Source organism: Rhipicephalus sanguineus, chromosome 5 (genome assembly GCF_013339695.2).
Source record: "Rhipicephalus sanguineus isolate Rsan-2018 chromosome 5, BIME_Rsan_1.4, whole genome shotgun sequence".
NCBI lineage: Eukaryota > Metazoa > Arthropoda > Arachnida > Ixodida > Ixodidae > Rhipicephalus > Rhipicephalus sanguineus.
This window is the reverse complement of record NC_051180.1, coordinates 26903728-26922581: the sequence shown is the minus strand read 5'-3', so window position 1 is coordinate 26922581 and position 18854 is coordinate 26903728. Positions and strand designations below refer to the sequence as shown.

Below are 18854 nucleotides of genomic sequence, written 5' to 3'. Positions count from 1 at the left end.
ACTGTCAATCACCTGTGGCGCATACCCGTACCTCGCGGTCGGTGGTAAACGAGTATGTGCCACACGTGTCTGGAGGAAAGGGTTTGACGACGCACGCGACAGGATTTTCACGTTATTCATGTCATGACCATACAGTCATATTCGTCAAGTCCTCTTACCATCCCATGCTAATTTCGGTCTACACCAAGTTAAGGAGGCGATCACGAGAGCACCCAGACGTAGGCGGCTAGATAGATAGATAGATAGATAGATAGATAGATAGATAGATAGATACGTAGATAGAAACGCTCAAAGTGCCAGAGGTTCGCTAAGAAATGCTTCGCATTTAAAATGCAGCAGTTGCCTACTAGTTGAGACAAGGGACTACAACAGTTATGGGCTAAGGAGCAAAGGATGCAGTGTTGAATCAAACCAGCCTTCACATGTGAAAACTGTGCGGTGACATCAGCTTGCCTTTATCACTGATCACACTTGAGCATGCCCTGTGCGTCCTTACAACACGCAGATGGCCAATTGTCATCTGTCAGCGAGCTGACATGCCACTAGATTTGAAAGAGCCTTTCAGTTTAGGGAGCATACAAGTCCACTATCAGACTCCAAGCGTGGACACTTTGGGCCCACAAATTACACAGCAACAAGTCTTGAATACTGCTGCCATGATGGTCTTTTTAAGTGTAGATGTTAGTTATGCTCAATATGAAAATTCAACGAAAGGAACGTGAGGTTGTACTTGTTTTCAGTCAGGGCTACCGTGGGTTCTGTAGAACTCTGTTTGGGAGCCCACAGTAAAACTACAGCAAAGGAGTAGTTTTAGAGGTCCACTTACGCTTAAAAATGTAAATGTAGGCTGAGATATCAACTAGATGTGAAGTACAATGCACTCAAAGCTCAAAACACGTGCGTTAAAGCCGGGTAATTCATTTAGAAACGCCTATAACTACATAAATGCAGAAATATACTGTGCAGTCTATGGTTATGTTTTAAATGCACAGTAAGTGATGTAGAATCGCAGCAGTTCTCAAAATGCTATTTCTGACGTACAGCGGTTTGCTCTGCGAATAATGAAAATGCGCTTCTATGAGCGCAACCTAAGACCGCATCTATTTTATTAACTATGCCGCTAAGCACAGCACGGCGAACAACAAAATGTGACGTGCCTCGAGCATGACTGCCACTGCGATTTCAATCCATGCCCAAACCAAAAGGGGACGTAGCGGCCGCGAAAAATCGTCACGTCACATCTGTCACATCACACGACGTGACGTTTCCTAGAGCGACGAAAGCCGCTATAAGCTGCACCACCGCTCGACGAGAATGAACACAAATCGGTTTGGTCTTTAAAACACGTGTATTACAGCAACACAACATGTCCAATCACTCATGCGAGCTCTTTAGCCCGCATGTAAGCGTTCCACTGCTCGGGTATCTTCTTGAAGGTGTTTATCTTCTGCCTGATCTGGGCAGGTGTATCTTGGAAGTGGTTCTTGCGATCTCTGGCCATGGCAGCGTAGTCCTCGCCGTACTTCTCCAACATGTAGACGCAGAATTTGACGTCATCGCCGGACATTCGCAGCGTGCTGGGCCTAGGTTCAGAGGCATGAGCTTCAAGCTGTGCCACGACGTGCGCCTTCGGAGCGGGTGCTTTTCGCTTGCCTTTGGTCGTCGGTTGAGCATCGACATCCATGGGGATAGCCTTGTTTGCGTCCGCTGCGAGGCCCATGTCACGCATGTTGTCGAAAATGCCTTTGTTTTCCTCCCAGGCTTGTTTTATGAGCGTGCTCTTGATCTTCACTTGGCGCTTCAGCTTCTTTTTCATCTTCTTCTTGTGGTTGGCGCTGTACGTTTGGCGATGTCGCCTCTTGGTCTTCTTGGCATTTCCCATAATTTGATACCGCTTGGAAAACGGCCCACTGGCTGCCGAAAAACAAGCGCAACCACGTGCGACACGCTAACACGACACTACAATCTGGACAAATGACGTACTTGTCTTGGATTGCAACGGCTGCGACTGACCCAAACGCGCCTACCACGCTTGTGACGTATTTAAGTTTGCGTTATTGTATCTGCAAGATAATAAACACTAAAAATAATGTGAAGCATACAAGTTTGAATAATTTTAGTATATTATAAACGCAGATCTCGTATTAAAAATGTTATTTTACAAAATTAGTACACCAGCTTGCCGCTTGAAGCGCATGTCTCCGTGGAAGAGATCCGTGGCGATCCGAGGAAGCTGTGCGGCTCTTGCATCGGAAAAATTGACGCTACGCTAGCTACACCGTCAATTGCGTCGATGGTCGCAGTCCCCACTTGATAGTGCCGAAGCAAGGTTGTGTGCGTGGCTGAGACAAGCTGCCGCTCTCTTACCGACGCTTTCATTTCCGTTGTTGAATGGACGTTTCGTTAAACGCCGCGGTACGACAACAATCGACAGAACCCGGACTGAGGAAATGAACAACACGGCTGCGGACGTGCTTTCGCAAGCGATCAGCGTCAGTAACTTGGAGGTTTCAAAGGGACAAACTCAGGACAATGACGCCGAATCCGACTGCGACGTCGACAAATTGTCAGGTGAGGATTCCGTAATTGTTATCCCCGAGGCACGGAATACTCGGCCAGTTTCCAATGCACCTTGTTAATCAGTTTCGTTTCTGGGATCTTCATGTGGATAAAGCTAGTTTTTCACCTTTCCGACAGAAATACTTACACCCGCAAAAATCTTTGTTTTGCGAAAACGTTTCTGCCTTGTGCGCCGAAAGACAGCCGTAAGAACGATAGGCATTTGTCACAGAGCAAACGCCCGAAACAAAGGAAAAGCTTAGTAACCGTGCATTAGAGCGGCAACGGCTCCCCGCAGAGTGGTTCTGAAACGGACCAGCTGTTATGCCCGCTATCCCAGCTTGATTAATGTGCTAACGCTGCACGCTGAATCAATGGTAAACAGTGCTAGTCGAGCGTGTGGACTTCTCAACAACTCACCCTCCTTCGGGGCGTAGTTTGTTGCGTCATGCGCATTCGCGTACTACATCACTGCATAACGAAACGTGATGCGGTGTAGCCATCCTCATGCGTACGCTATTCGTGGTATCTTTCGGTTAAGGTTTGGCATAACAAGTAACTAATTTAACTAATAACTAGCTTGGATTATGTTTTACACAGTCGAGTAAATTGAATGCATGGGGCGGAGAGCGCGGAGAGTAGGGCTTGATGCACGCCCAAAACACTCCTTGTTAAGTTATTAATAATGAATAACGAGCCAGTTTCTGTACTGTGACGGCAATTAATTCGCAGCTCAATATTTAATTAACACATTGAGATGTACATTTAATCGTTCTAAATTTCATTATTTGTTATTTTTTGCTCAAATATGTCAGTATCACCTCGGAGTTATCTACATTCCCATAATTGAAAAATGCATGGAAAGATTTTATTGTTGCGCCCAACATTTTTTTTTAATCTGATATAAATAGTCCCATTCGGTTGTCGGCGTAGATGAAAAGCGACTTTTCACAGATGCTCTTCATATGTAACCTAATGTATGGACTATCATTCAGATCATGTTTGACGGAATGATGTCGAGCTGCGGAATCCACTTAGATCGCCTTATCTCGAAGCAGGCTTGATTGGAACGAAGTTACGTCATACGCGTGCAGACACCGGCGATCAAGACAAATGGAAAATATAGACCCATATGAAAAATGTAAAATCGTAACTCCAGAAGCTCACACAAAATTTATTGCCTTGTATAATTATGTATCTGGACTCTGGGCATTGCCTTACATTTTGCCGCAATCTTGTGTCACGGGCCGCTCGATGAAAACGCACAAACAAATACATATAGTGTGTCATTTGTTTATTTAGCTGGTGACAGCAAATGTCAACGATTAGCTTGTGCGGTATTGTGAAAATCGCCTGTGACAGATAGCATAATTGTAGTTCTTAAAGCTCGACTAGCCGAAGTGTCACGGACATTAGTTGAACAAGAAATCGAATTACTTAATCGACTAATCCAAACACTTTCCAGGTGAAAATGTGTATCTTCAAATTATAACTGGTTTCAACTGGCATTGATTGGGATCATCTGGATCCAGCTGGAAACAAACTGGTCCTAGATGCTGGACAACTTGCCCCAGCAATAGAGCAACTGGTTTCGGCTACAAGCCAACTGGCAACAATCTAGTGTCGTCACCAGTTGCACTGGGACCAATGGACTAATTATAACGATTAGTTACGTTGCTGCACGTTCATGTATTTCAATTTACGAATGGCAGCCAGTGAGTTGCAATGCAGATCCACTCGAAACGCCCATGTACGAGTACTTGTTCACACACTGGAATTTATTACCTCGCAGCTGCAGGATTATCCTGCTTGTATTTGTTTGTGCTTTTATTTGTTTTTGAATCCGTAGTTGTGTTCAAGTAGACAAAAATAAAAAACACGCGCTTCCCTTCTCCAAGGTCCTTTCTCCACGACGCTTCGATCGCTGCACGTACGACTCTGTCGCTAAGCACACAGTTTTAGTAAACACTGAATTGTAAAGTTATTCCCGGTATCGCTACAGGAAATCCCTCTAGCCTTCGTGTTGCTTTTGAACATATGTGTATATACTCAAGTCAGTCAGTAACGCAAGATGTCTCTTTGAGTACATTGTGTCGTTGCTTCATTTGTGTACACGAATGACACGAATCACAGCGCTGCATGGGCTAAGGCTCTGTGTGCTCGCGAGCAGGAACATTACACGAGATCCATGCGTGTATGTGATCGAGAAGGCCCTTTGCGCATAATATTGTGTGGTGAGAGTTGTAGAGATGTCAAGGAGGAGTCAAGGCTCAGAGGTCTCCGATTTGCTGCCCTGCACTTGTGGTAAAGAAATGAGCATTAGAAAGAGAGCATGGAGAGAGAGCACTGCACGTGGTAGCTCAAAAGGACATTTACAATCGGTCACTGAGGCCGGTCTTTGAAAAAAAAAAGAAAAAAGATGACACAGGGCATGAAAAGCCTTCCGCGCGCTATCGGTGTATGCGGTCAGGGTCTAAGAACCTCCGCTTGCGGCCTGTTTTATACAGGGTGTCTTAGCCAGGTTTATCTGGCTGAGACACTAAGACCTTTTAGAATGCAATACCAACCAGCCCAAGTAGCCACCCTGTTGCAGGTTTATTTAAGCTCTCACCCGTAGCCAAAAGGGGAAGGGGGGGGGTTAATAATTACCGAAAAATAGGTGCTTTCATCAAATAGTCAAGGCCTTCAGCAAGTGCCCCCCCCCCCCTTCCGGAAAAAATCCCTGGCTGCGGGCCTGCCCAATCTTATAAAAAATAAGTAAAATTTCGCACAATGTACGGTTATTAGACCTATACAGGGTTGGGGTATCTGTACACTTTCGCAACAATACTATGCACGTGCATCAAGGACTCGGCTAGTTAGCAAAAATAACCGGAAAGTCAAGCAAATACGTTCGCTAGCGTTAGCTTGGACACCCTACATATAATGCATTACCATATCGCTGAAGGATTCAAGCTGGGTCCAAACTAAAGATGTCTGGTTTTGCGCGCTTGTGCCGATCGAGTGGTGGTGTTTCGTTTATTACTTTGCTGTTATTTTGTAACGACCGCTGTAATTATGCAACGTTGGCGCATGCGCCGAGTGCCCGACCTCTGCACGATAAGAGCGACCTTCCTTCCTTGGCCTTGGCCGCGCGTTTTCCGTCGGCCTCGGTTTCTTTATTTTGTTCTTTTTTTTTCCGGAGAGTGCTTTCGTCTCGCTGTTTCGCGATAGCGGCGGTATTCTTTGGAACCGAGTCTTTCTTCCGCGCATCTCTTCTGCCCCTGGATTCGTCGTGCAGCTAGACGCGCTCCGGCGCAGTGACTGACCTCTTACCACGGACGTCGGGTTATAAATTTTACGGCCGAACTGCAGCTTTCCAAGCTGTAACAGACAGGGTCGTTGTGTCTCGACAAAACCGAGTACTTCCAACGGCATTCCAACATTAGATTAGTTTGTTTGGCTATAGGTTAGGTCGCGTTACGTAATTGAGGTATATGGTGTGAAATGGCGCGACTAAAGCGACACACTGAACAGAAGGACACAGGATGGCGCGCTACTAGTAACTTACATGTTTTATTCAGGAAAACATATATTTATAACGCAGTTAATTCCGATAAACCGAACGAGCCGACAGGAAAAGATAAAACTACACTAACGCTCAGCACAATCACTTCACGTGTCGTCCGATAAAAGCATCTTATTGTGCTAACTGAGGTTGAATATACAAAGTTAAAAAGTTTCAGGTTTCATTTATTTCAGGTCTTGTTTATTTATTATTTTTAAGACGCAAGCCTTACATGTCTGATGCGAAAAGCTGACGTCGACTCGAAATTGTACAACAACAACAACAAACAGTAAAAAAGAGGTGAGCGCGCGAGCTGTGCGCTCACTTCGGCGATAAAGAAGACTAAGACGGCCATCCCCTGGCGCGGCAGACGTCATGGAAAGCTAGGGAGCTTCCGACACGGATGCGCGCACATGCATGTATAGGCTCCCTATGGAAAGCTTCCGCGGAGCGGCGCCGTACGCTCAAAAAAATTAGGCTTTTGCATGATTCGGCATAATGACGACTACGGAAAGGCGGAAACGCTGATTATGGAATACGCTGAGCCAGGGCCCCAGTGGATATGTGTAGTAGGCCTCAGTAGCATGCAACGCCAGAGCAGGCTCGGCATTCACGAAATTAGGCACGAAGAGCCAAACGGCTCGTCGTATCCCCGACTGGTCGTTTGGTTTCGCCACTCATGTCATCACCTTTGGGTCCTCTTAGCGATAGTGTGAGAAACCCTCGAATTTATTATTTATTTATTTATTCATTTATTTAAACAGGATATACTTTCAACTAGGTTTTTTTTTTCCCTAGTTCTTCTTTGTAGCGGCTGCTGATACTCACCACGGTTGTCTTGCGGTTATGGTGCTCGACTTCTGACCCGAAGGTCGCGGGATCGAATCCCGGCCCTGGCGGCCGCATTTCGATGGAGGCAAAATGCAAGAGGCCCGTGTACTTAGATTTAGGCGCACGTTAAAGAACCCCAGGTGGTTGAAATTTCCGGAGCCCTCCACTATATAGGGCGACCCTCATAATCATATCGTGGGTTTGGATCGTGGAACCCCAACAATTAATAATATTCTTTGTATATAGCGTCTTATAAGCGTGCGTTTTTATTGGTCGGTAAGAGGAACTGAATTTAGTTCTTACCAAATTTAGTTGTTACCGGGTAGGCGTATTATGCGAATCGATCGGACGAAACCCATGACGCGCGTAATCTTTCTCTGTTGTTTTATTCGTGCCGTACGCTTCTGCTTTGCCGTGACGCAAAGCGCGTTTTTCAGCAAAGCGCCACCCCCTTCCGACTGCCCCGTTGACGTCGATCGGAGATTTGTCGGTCTTCCGGGCCTCTTTCGTTTATTTTACCTTTTTTCTCCCTCCTTTCGCTGACACTGGTATACGCTTCCCAGGCGGGTTATATATGGAAACACCGCCTTGTGCACGAATGCGAACGAAACGTTCCCAATATTTGTTCTGGGTCGAATATCCGTCTCGGCTCCTCTTTGTAAGTGGACGCCGTCGAATTCCCGAACTCCGGACAGCGAAAGTATGCGTCGTTCGTTGTGATGAAAGTATCGCTCGTGTTCATGTTTCGTTTTGCCGCCGCACTCTGAGCGTTTTCATGCTTTGATTTCTGCTTGTCGCGCTTGTACAGTATGACGTTGGATAACACCAAGGGTTCGTCTCGGTGGTACACTAGTTACGGTGCTCGGCTGCTGACCCGAAGGTCGCGGGTTCGATCCCGGCCGCGGCGGTCACATTTCGATGAAGGCGAAATGTTAGAGGCCCGTGTACTCTGCGATGTCAGTGCACGTTAAGTAGCACCAGATGGTCGAAATTTCCGGAGCCATCCACTACGACGTACTGCATAATCACACCATGATTTTGGCACGATTAGAACGCTACGGGTCGAAACACGTTGCATACATACTAAATAATGACAGCCGACAGGCATAGAGACAGCACTACGCTATTGTGAGCTCATAATTTTTCGTTGACACGAAAGAGGTTTTTATATAATTTGCACAGGCTGCGGATGCGCGATAGCTGCGGCGTTCCACTGCTGAACGCGGGGTCGCGGGTTCGATTTCAGGTTAACAATGACCGCGTTTTGGTTATGGTGAAATCATAGGCGTAGCTAGAGGGGTTGTTGTGGCAGAATCAAACCCTTTCCGAAATATACTTTCAGCCTGTATGTATTATATACACGCACACACACAAGCGCACGCACGAACGTACATAAAAAAAAAGGTAGGGAACCCCCCCCCCCATAAAATAAATATATAAAAAAAGATCCTGGCTACGTACGCCGATAGATGAAATGCGACAAACACCCACCTGCATAGATTTAGTTGTATTGGTCAAATAACCGCAGGCGGTAGAAATTCAGCTGGATACCTGCGCTATAGTGCGCCTCTCATATAACCACAGCGTTGTTTTCATTCAATAAGTCAGTTTTATTAACGCGAAAACCTTAAATGCCTCATCAAACGCGAAAACTGACCGTCGGCGCCAACCCGAGTGATGCAAAAAATTAATCATCATCACGTGATGACGTCACAGATCGCCAAAATTCGTGACGTCGCCTAACATGATGACGTCGTGACATGACATCATCGCTTGGTGGGCCGATCAAGAAGGCTACGAAACCAGCTAGGGGAGGCGTAGAAAGCTTGCAGTGCCTCCGATCCTGGATGCAGTGCGAGATCACATTGTGTTGGTGCAGAAATGTTTCGAAGGGGGGCGGGGGAGGATCAGTACATCGACTAAGAAGAACCAGATGACTTTCGTCTTCGAGTCGTCTAAAGGCCCGAACACACGTACGCGTTGCAGCGCGTCAACGCGTGACTTTTTGACGCGGCGTCGCTCCCTCTACCTATGGGGAGAGAGGGCGCGCGGCTACGCGAAGCTGCGCGCCCTCCCTCTCCATAGGGAGAGGGCGCGACGCCGCGTCAAAAAGTCACGCGTTGACGCGCTGCAACGCGTACGTGTGTTCGGGCCTTAAGGTCGCGGGATCGAATCCCGGCCGCGCCGCATTTTCGATGAGGGCGAAAATGCTTGAGGCCCGCGTACAGATGTAGGTGCACGTTAAAGAACCCCAGGTAGTCGAAATTCCTGGACCCCTCCACTACGGCATCCCTAGTAATCATATCGTGCTTTTGGGACATTAAGCCCCAGTTATTATTATTATTATTATTATTATTATTATTATTATTATTATTATTATTATTATTATTATTATTATTATTATTATTATTATTATTCCAGTCGTCTTAGGCGAATGCATAAGGGAGCGCACGGTTTAGAAAAACATTATTTGTCATTGCGGCGAAACTATACATTATTTTGTGTAAGCCAGTGGACCCCCCAGAGCGCCGCGAAACGCGGGCAGCGGACCTTCGTAAAGCTTTCTGTTTTTTTTTTTATCATAAAAGATCGCTCTAACGTACGCACTGTAAACCCTCCCCCCCCCCCCTTGCTTCTGCCCTGCTCGATTTTCCCTTATTTTTCTTTACCGTGCCGCAAAAGCTTCTTTCTGAACTTTGAGACGCACAGACCGATTCACTATCGCTCCGACCTTTGACTGTCTCGCTCGAAGACGCAGGCAATGCGTAGGTAATCATCTATTGCAGTCACCATTTTCACTTCTGCGGTGCACTGCCGTTACGCTATCTATACGTCACACGCGGCCCAGCCGCGTCGATCCCTGGGCGTGCGATAAAGGTCACTACTATAATTTTCGTCGCCGTCACCTGTCCTTTGTGATATACGCTTTGCGCCGCACTCTAGACTATTTGTGTATGAGTCGCATGTGCGTGCGTTAGCGTCTCCTGCGACGCGATGGGGATGAATAGAGGCTGTCGCGGTACTCGACCGGAGAACCTTGGCGGCGATGTCTGAGAGGTTGGCGACGCGACGGGGGCTTCGAATCGCTTTGCTTTTCCTTTTCTGTTGACACCTTCGCGCTTTGCCACTATTTCGTGTCCCCTCCCCCCCTTTTTTTTTGTTCTGGTAGGTTTCCAAGTACCTGGAGGGGGGTCACTCATACGTGCTTTCGCAATGCTAGGCCGGCGTCATCTTTTGTACTGCGCCGGCGAAATGTCGAACAGCGATAACGCTGAGACGGTCAATGCAACGTCGCTTCTGCCGAAACGACTCGACGAGTGGCTGAAGGACCAAAAAACAAAAACAAAAAAAGCAGTAGAAAAAGAAGAAAAAGATCCAGAACGCGAGTGCGCTACCGCATTGTCCCATTCGGCTTGTATATTACAGTTTTTTTTTTCTTTTGGGAGCGGTGCTCCCGAACACAAAAACTTGTGTTCAGCGAGTCAATGAAAAAGCTAACAGGAGCGTGGTAAGGAAGAACGGCTCACATTGTGGTCGCCGATCCCGTCCTGTGTGTCGTGTGTGTTTCGTCTTCTGCATGCGCGTTCATTTCAATATATATGTATGGGAGAATTCGTGAACACGAATAGCTTGAGGTGTCTGTGAAATGGGAGAAAAGACGAACTTCTTTCTGGGCTTAGTAAAGTTCTGTATTGACGACAAGGCGCAGCGTACAAACGCGTCGAGAAATTTCAGTTATGCCGCTGGTACTGCTTTTTGTGAACTTTTCGCCATTGATCTATACCAAGGTCGTCACCCTTACCCTTTCACCCTCTGTGGTGATTTAGCAGCTATATAATGTTGCTTTGCAGAGCACGAGGACCCGCGTTCGATTCCCGACCGCGGCAGCCGCATTTCGATCGTAATGAATTGCAGGAAAACTTCCCGTGTACTTAGATTTATGTGCACGGTAGTGAAAACTAATCCCACGTCGCACAGTAGGGCATGCATCACAGTCATGTCTTAGTGTCGGAACGTAAAACCTAGAAACGTTGTTTTACACTCGTGTGTTTTTGTCAGGGTCAGCTTTGCGTCCTGTGAGCGCTCTAGTGCAGCTCCCGCCTTCGTATCAGTTTTCGTCGAGCGCACTTTTTTACGTTGAATCTTTACACGGCTACGAGGTGAAAAAGGTGGCGGTCCGTGAGTGCGCAGAAACTGTAATGACGAAACAACGTTAGCATACGCTGCCTCGAAGGGTCTCCGCATTTGCACTAGTTTCTCTTCATGTTTTGTCTGCACATGTAGTCAGGGAGGATACCCGCCGCAGCATGAATCGCTATCCTTTAGGTGTTCGTAATATCACTTAAGCTAACGCCACCAAACGCGAACATTGAAGGACGCATCTCTTAAATTAGTGATAGAGAAATCAAAAGCTACAACACTTCGATAGACCCGAGCTCGTGATAAACACCGGGACCGCACGTTTCAGCTGCGTTTGTTAACAATCTGTACGGAGTGCTTGTGCGGCGGTATTTTTCAGTGTTCCTAGATATAACGCTGGTCGTCCCCTTTCCTGGCGAGCAGGCTCCGCGCATAGCGACAGTGTGCGTGGGAGAAGCCGAACGCGCGCTCTCCTACGTTAGAGGCTGGCTCTTGCAGGCAAAGTTCTCTGCCAGCAATAAAGCCTTTTCGACTGAGTAAAGCCTTTCCGACCCGACTCGACTCTGCCAAGCACATCGTTGACTGAGCTGCGATTTAGACTGCAACAGACGTCCGTGCTTGCGCTGATTTTCGTGTTGTCCGCTTTGGATCACTCTCGTTTTGATTGTGAAAGGCGGGAGGTACCCTTCCTGCTGCTCAGTTTCTTTTCTATACTGGCTAAGGTAGTGTCAGCTAATAAAATTTCTGCTGCTCAACAGACGCTGCAGGTCAATGATGGTTGTTGCACCACGGTCAGGGAGTGTTATTCAGAACTGTGGGCATGTTTCTCCGTGCGGAGAATTTACTCTTTCGTGTGCACGCACCGTTACTTCACCGCTTCGTACTTCCTTGAAACATAAATTTCTTCTAAATGGCACATGGTTTGTAATTTGTTGTTTAAATAAGGGCGTTACAAAACAAATACATAGTAATGACATTCCTGATAAGAAATGAAGGAGTGGAAGCTGACAGACCCTTTTCATAATCCTCAAGTGCGCTTCCCTGCGCTGCAGCTCGTGATAAATGCCCAACGCCCAACTAATGGCGTTACCTGTCGTGTTTCAAGTGGAGATGAGGTCCTATAGTTGCACGGGCTGGGGCTAGTCTATTATGCGTGCTTATATCAAAAGAGCTGATCGAGTCTACATTTTCCGCGTCACAGCGCAAGCAAGCTACGCTTGAACGCGCCGTTTGCAGTAAGTGTCTAGCCGCCACTAGTTGCGCTGACTGCATCGCAAGAAAGCGAGCTTTACAATTATGAAAAGGGTCCTTTGCGAGCTCCGGCAAACACGCGCGTTACTGGAGCAATACGTGTGCACAAATTATTTGCTCGTTTGCGTATACCTATCGAGAGACATTTGCATTACTACGCGGCACGCCTTCGCTCACTTGTTCGCCTATTTGTCAAGCCTCGGACGAGGCTGGCCCGACGCTGCTGCGCAAAGTCGCGAGCGAGACTGAATTACCTTCATTGTGTGGCACGCCGGAGATTGATCAGGCGCGAACGAATTTTGATTTGAGTGTTGTATGCGGGCAGCGTTAATTAAGAACGGAGCAGCGGCTACTGCCCTGTCCTGTGGCTCCTGCGGCGATGCGTGTGGAAATCGCTTCCCCGCGGCGTTATGCGTATACATACGGGCTCTCGAAGCAACGGAGCCCGGGCTCCGTGTCGTAACCTGGCGGGGCGCCTCTATTGGAGGCTGACGCGGGAGAGCATGACTTGCGACACCGCTGCTGCTATAGGGAAACAGGGGGTGGGCGTTGTTATGAATTAAGAGCCGAAGTGCAAAGGCTGTCTGCGGGCCACCGGCGGGCTGACTGCCAGGGGGTGCAAAACCGACCCGTTCTCTGTTCGCTGGCTTCGTCCTGTCAGTACCCGTTTGTCAATCTCTGTAGCAACTGGGAGGAAAGTAGGGGCGAGCTGTAGCCGTGGCTGGCTCTTCGCGCAACAGACCGCGGCGCGGGCGAGATGGCTCCGGGGTTTCATGCTTGCTTTGGCCGCCGTCGCGCGCTGAGAGCGTGGACGAGGCGGCTGTTGATAGGCGCCTCTTTCTCTCGGGGACGCGATTTCGCTAACCGGCGTTGGCGCCTCAGCGTTGGTATTGCGTCGTACTGCTAAACGTTCATACGATTTAGTTTGTTGCTTCTTTTGCTTCTGTCTCGTGTGTACACAGTAGCGTTTCACACAGACTGGAGGAGTAGAGCGAACAGTATATGAGGCGTATAAAGGGCTGTTCATTATCGCGCTTAGGTTAGCTGACGTTAATTATAGCCGACGGGGCCTTCGTCCCGAAGCTGCACCTTTGATAAAGAGCCGCATGTGACACGCGCGTCTGCCGTGCTTGCATTTATTCGTGCTGTTCGGATTTAAGTGTTTTTATCTTTTTACGGTTTATTGCGATAGCAATTATATGGACACTCTCGGCAGACTATTGTCGTCGCCGTCATGTCCCGGATATGTATATGTATGTAGATATAATAAAAGCCACAACTAAAAATTCAGAAGAAAAAAATTCCGAAGCGCTCGACCGGGGTTTCGAACATGCGACTCCTCGCTCCGCAGCTTGCTGCCTTAGACAATTGCGCCATGCCTCATTCGTTCTCCAGGATACTAACGGCAGAATACAAACGCACGCGGCGTTGGGTGAAATGCATGGGACGCCACACGTGGTGAAATTAAAATTATGCGAGACGCGGGCCATGCTGCATCGCTGCCCACGCTGCGTTTGCGTCGTATCGCTGGCGACCCACACTAGTTTTCCATTTTGGGGTTGTAGCGCCACGCCACTCGTGGCCAGTCAGCCAAGGAAAAAGAAGAGCGTCCCGTGGCTCGTGGTGGCGCGAGCTAGTGGGAACGCTTTGGCTCTTGCAGACTTATGCCACAAGATGGAAGAAACGAGACGGCTTAACCAGAATCGCAGTATATATGTTACACCGCGACCAGAATCCTGAGGCTAAAATTACAGCGCAAACGAACAAGAACCCACGAAAAAAAAGAAACGCACGACACAAGCGCTGACTAACAACTGCTTTATTATTTCGTACGCCAATTCATGTATAAACCCAAGGCAAACTTACCGCACAAAAGAATGCGCACGCAACAATAGCTCTAAACCAAAACGTGTAACAAGGATGATAGTGTATTAGCACGGCCGCTACATAAGTATTAGATACGCGAAGACATGAAATCATGTTCAGATGGGTACAGAGACAAAGAAGTAAAGAAGACGTAAGAAGGACAAAGAAGTGCGTTTGCGTTGTGATTTTAGCCTCAGGAATATGTACCAACTAGAGCCAAATGAATTTTTATCTTGGTGACCAGAATCGACGCCTGCAGGGAACGCGAGCCGTGACTTCTCGTGCCAGTGCCAAGCGCCGTCTTTATTGAGGTCGTGCTCTCTGCGGTTTTGTTTGCCGCTCCAAGGAAGGCGCTGCATGGTCTTAGGACAACGCGAGCGCAAGGGCCCCTTAGTGGCATCCGTTCTGCGCATGCGTCCTTGCGGCTCGCAAGTTTCTTGGGTCCCCAATTCCTGTCTAGTGTTTCGCTGGAGTTGGGATGTGCGCCTTCTACTTGTACTTTCACATACAGGGCGTGGTCGACCGTGCTCGCGCGATTCTCTCTTGAGGGGGAGTTTTCTACGTCTTGTGCTTTCACGGCAAAGTTTGCGTTGAAGCTATAGTGTTTGAGCAGTGCGCTGCAAGTGTCGACAGTTAGTTCGCACTCGCCTTTTGTGTTTTTGTTTCCTGTGTCCTTTGTGCTTGAGCAGCGCGCAGCAAGTTTCTAGCTGCTTGCCGTTCTTCCTGTGACATTCCAATTTCTTGCTATTGCATTCATTGCTTCGCCCTTGAGGCGAGACTGGGACTTTTTTTTAACACATTGGCCTTCCTGGGCGTCTTCCGCCTACTTTCTGTGACGGCCCGGGTTATGACGTTGACGATAATTGCTGAATAAATGACCACCGCATTTACTCGCATATTACAAACATTGGCTAAATGCCAGCTATTGATGATTCTTCTTGGCCGATGTTGGCTAATGTTGACTATCCGCATTTAAAAACAACATCGTCTGTATTCAATCTCGGTTCAATGATTCAGTTGTTTACGAAGCGTTAAAACGGCGAATTCTAAATGTTGTTCATCCTGTCTTTCATGGCATGACACAGGTATCATGATCTTCTTCTTTCCTTTGTAGAAAACGACTTTCTCGAAGGAAACTATGTAGAGCTTACTCGTGGTCAGCAGGGCACGCGTATTCTGTGACGTAATGACATCTTAGGCCTGCGTCTCTTCAGTGCGCTCCCCTCTATACGACACACGATGCCTCGGACACGTGCGCCTCCCTCAATGAAGCAGCTGCGAATTGTGATGAAGTTGTGTACGTTCAGGTGCGGCGCGTGGGACTTGCGCAGCTGTAGCTGGCATCGTGGCGTGTTGTTCGGCGCTGGCCGGAGCCCCAAAGAAACGAGAACTGTCGATAGAGAAGAGATGGCGTGCTGATCGCTCGATGTTCCACGGCCCTCCTTCTGTCGACACGCGAGCGGGAACGGCGTCGCCAGCAGCACCAGCAGCAGCAGCAGCAGCCGCGCAATTGCGTTGATGACCACTTCGCACGATTCAGTTCTTTGCTTGCTGGAGATACCGAGGAAAGAAATTGGCTGGTTTCCTGTGTCCTTCTCTATCGTCTTCGGTCGCTTCGGGAAAAGTCGATACGCAGCGGGAGTGTGGCGCAGAGTCCGTGGCCCTTTCTCCAGAGTACGTTCGACTCCCGTTAATTCGATTTTTTTGCTTAATTCGAATGCACTACAGTGCTGTGGAAGGAAAACTCGTTCATTTCGAACGCGAAAGCGTGGTGATTCGTTTAATTCGACCCTCACCAGCCCCTTCCGTCTTCTCCTGCGCTCAATTATTACGCGCTAAAACCTCACGAATTTCAGCTGGCGTTGCTATAAACTGGTTCCTCAGGCATTCTTTCCCTAGGATTTTCCGGAGGGATTGACCATGAGTTGCGTAGCGAGTCCGTTAATAAAGAAATCTTGTAGTTGGAAAGTCTATGACAAGGAGTCGGCGACGCTTTTTTGTCAAGCCACACTGAACCGACGACACTGGCGTAGCCAGGGGGGGGGGGGGGGTTCAACCCCCCCCCCCCTTCCCCCGAAAATTTTCAGTTTTCTATGTGTATTGATACACGCGCACATACGAACGCACACACGAACATGCATAAAGTTTGATTGAATAACCCCCAGAAAAAAGAATTTCTGGCTACGCTACTGACCGACGATGTTCATGAATCCGTGCCTAGTGAAAGTTAATTACTGATAGTCCACTAGATGATGATAATGAAAGCAGAATCAGTACCGAGTTATTTAGCGAAAGTAGCATTAGTAACAGTTAAATAGTGAACGTTGGACGTCGCGCTTTCGAGTCGTCATAGGGGAGTGCACAAGGGACCGTGTAAGTTTCTAATTTTCTTCTTTATTTTCTCTTAATAATCGTTCTTGCAGTTTTTCTTTTTTTCGTCCTGACAGCCATTTTATTCACATTCCTCTAAAGTCGCAAGAGAGTGAGAGAGAGAGAGAAGCAAGAAAATGCAGGGAGGTTAACCAGGCGCACGCCCGGTTTGCTACCCTGCACTCGAGGGATAAATGGGTGAAAAGTGAGAGAACACTCCGGTCATCAGGCGGTGGCCTGTCGACATCCCTTGCCTTCTGCGTCATTGACGCACTTGGCCATAGTCCAAGACTCTTTGCTTGGACCTTGGACCATGGCCGACTGCCTCGAGATCAGTCGGCTTAGTGCTATAGCAGAAGTGGGTATAGCATGCTTTTAATTTAGCACACGCGACTATTATTGTCAGTCGCAGTGTTCATTCCAGTTTCCTTCAATATTCAACAGAATGCCCTTTCTTTTTTTCTTTTTTTTTTCATTTCTGGGTTAAGTCTCTTTGACCAGCCCGAGAATTTCATGTCGTCATCTTCTTTAGAATGCCGCGCGAAAATTGTACTGGCAGGAGACCCGAGTTGGCGCGCGGAAGCCTTAATCTTGAAGTAAATATAGGCGGCGCCGATGCGCCGTGGGATGGCGTCGCGCGTGCCGCGTGTTTTGATAGTTAATAGTACACCTCGTGGCTTCCTCGTCACGGTGACCCGGGAGCAAAAGCCCCGCGCAAACTCGGCACCCGTTCCAACTACGCCAGTGGGTCCTTACAAACGGGGTGTCCTGTTTCCTCCCGCGACGCGACGCGACGTGAATGTGATACTTGTGCATTTGCCAGGACGGAGCGTATTTTTACGCGCGCGTGCAATCGAGCCTTTAGCGCACAGGCTTAATCTCTCGGCGCTCGTGGAGTCTTGGGCTCTTTCTACTAAACAGCGCGTCCTCAAGTGTCGCGTTTATTCCCCAAGTGCACGCGGGTCGATCTTTATTATTTTTACTTTCTGTTCTTACCTTGCTAAACTAAACATCTTTAAGTTCCCCAGAAAATTCGAAGAATGGAATGTAGTACCTATATGATGATGTTAACTTTGTAGAATCGCTTGGAAATTACATTTTCGATTTCTGTCTGTAGATTGAATTGATATTTCGTGCAGTTTTATTGTTTCCTTATCCTACCGGTGTCTTGCACTATATTGTGTGCTGACTTTTTAATGTATGTATGTATGTATATATGTATGTATGTATGTGTACGTATGTATGTATGTATGTATGTATGTATGTATGTATGTATGTATGTATGTATGTATGTATGTATGTATGTATGTATGTATGTATGTATGTATGTATGTATGTATGTATGTATGTATGTATGTATGTACGTATGTATGTATGTATGTATGTATGTATGTATGTATGTATGTATGTATGTATGTATGTATGTATGCGCACTGTCAAGAACATTCTGGATACGACAGTTTGTGATGGCGAAGGCGCACCTTCTTAATAGTGGCCCGTGTTTCGGTAACCGAAAATTTAAAATCGACCACAGAAATTGATCGCGTTTGGGCTCGATTTAACGTTAACAAGGGGGGAGGATCGTGTCGTCGCCCGAGCGATGTCTCGCTCAGGGCCTTAAATGTTTCTAATGGAGCGGCTGGCGACTTCTAAATGGGGCTACAGCTAATGGGAGGATCCGTATCAAGCTCGTTTGGACGCTTTAATTGTGAGCCGCCGCGAAGAGCTTTTAAAAAGAGTGCGGCAGAAACTTTTCTCCGCTTGTGCAATGTACTTGCAGCGAAATCGACGGTTCCTGTTCTGTGTTCTACAAAGACGATAGGCTTCCGGCGTGGCATTGTGCTGTTTGTGTTGTGGTATATAAGATAGACATACATTCCCGGTGTATAACGACGGAAGAGCAGTTGCTTTTTCTTTGCTGGATAAACCGGGTCGCTGCGGGCGCTCCCTTGTTTGCTATGTCGACGTGCGTTCAGACAGTCTTCGCTAGGCATGTTTTGCTTCGAAAACTTTCCGTGATGCTTCGTATAGTTCATACAAGAGCGCTATACAGTTTGCAAGCACGCATTGAAAGCTTAACGAGGCGCTTAAAACGCTTAGCTGCAGCTATTCTTTGTAATCGAATTGTTTTATCTCATCCTGCACGTATTTTGGTAAGAGCTTTATGCAAAATAAAGACGTCAGCGGGAACGGTGCCCTTTATTACCATGAGTGCTTTAAGAAAGACTGATTAACTTTTGACGGCTTCAAAGTTTGTCACCGCATCCGGGTCGTTGTTTATATATTTATT

At 47.6% G+C, this 18854-nt stretch overlaps 2 protein-coding genes across 9 annotated transcripts in view; one reads left to right on the top strand and one right to left on the bottom strand.

The window, feature by feature from the left end:
- Nucleotides 1-1370: 1370 nt before the first annotated feature.
- On the bottom strand, nt 1371-1971 carry LOC119393394 (nucleolar protein 16). The gene has a single exon (XM_037660384.2). The coding sequence runs from the start codon at nt 1880-1882 to the stop codon at nt 1379-1381; it is 504 nt and encodes a 167-aa protein (XP_037516312.1). The 5' UTR covers nt 1883-1971; the 3' UTR covers nt 1371-1378.
- A 255-nt stretch (nt 1972-2226) lies between these two features.
- Nucleotides 2227-18854, top strand: part of LOC119393392 (AMP deaminase 2) — a 90405-nt gene continuing 73777 nt past the window's right edge. For 4 of the 8 annotated variants that reach the window (XM_037660378.2, XM_037660375.2, XM_037660382.2 and 1 more), the window contains exon 1: nt 2228-2571. In XM_037660378.2, coding sequence (XP_037516306.1) covers nt 2451-2571 — 121 coding nt within the window. In that variant the 5' untranslated portion in view covers nt 2228-2450. Of the gene's footprint in view, nt 2572-18854 lie in introns of all 8 variants that reach the window. The other 4 variants (XM_037660381.2, XM_037660376.2, XM_049416230.1 and 1 more) reach the window with 2 other exon arrangements.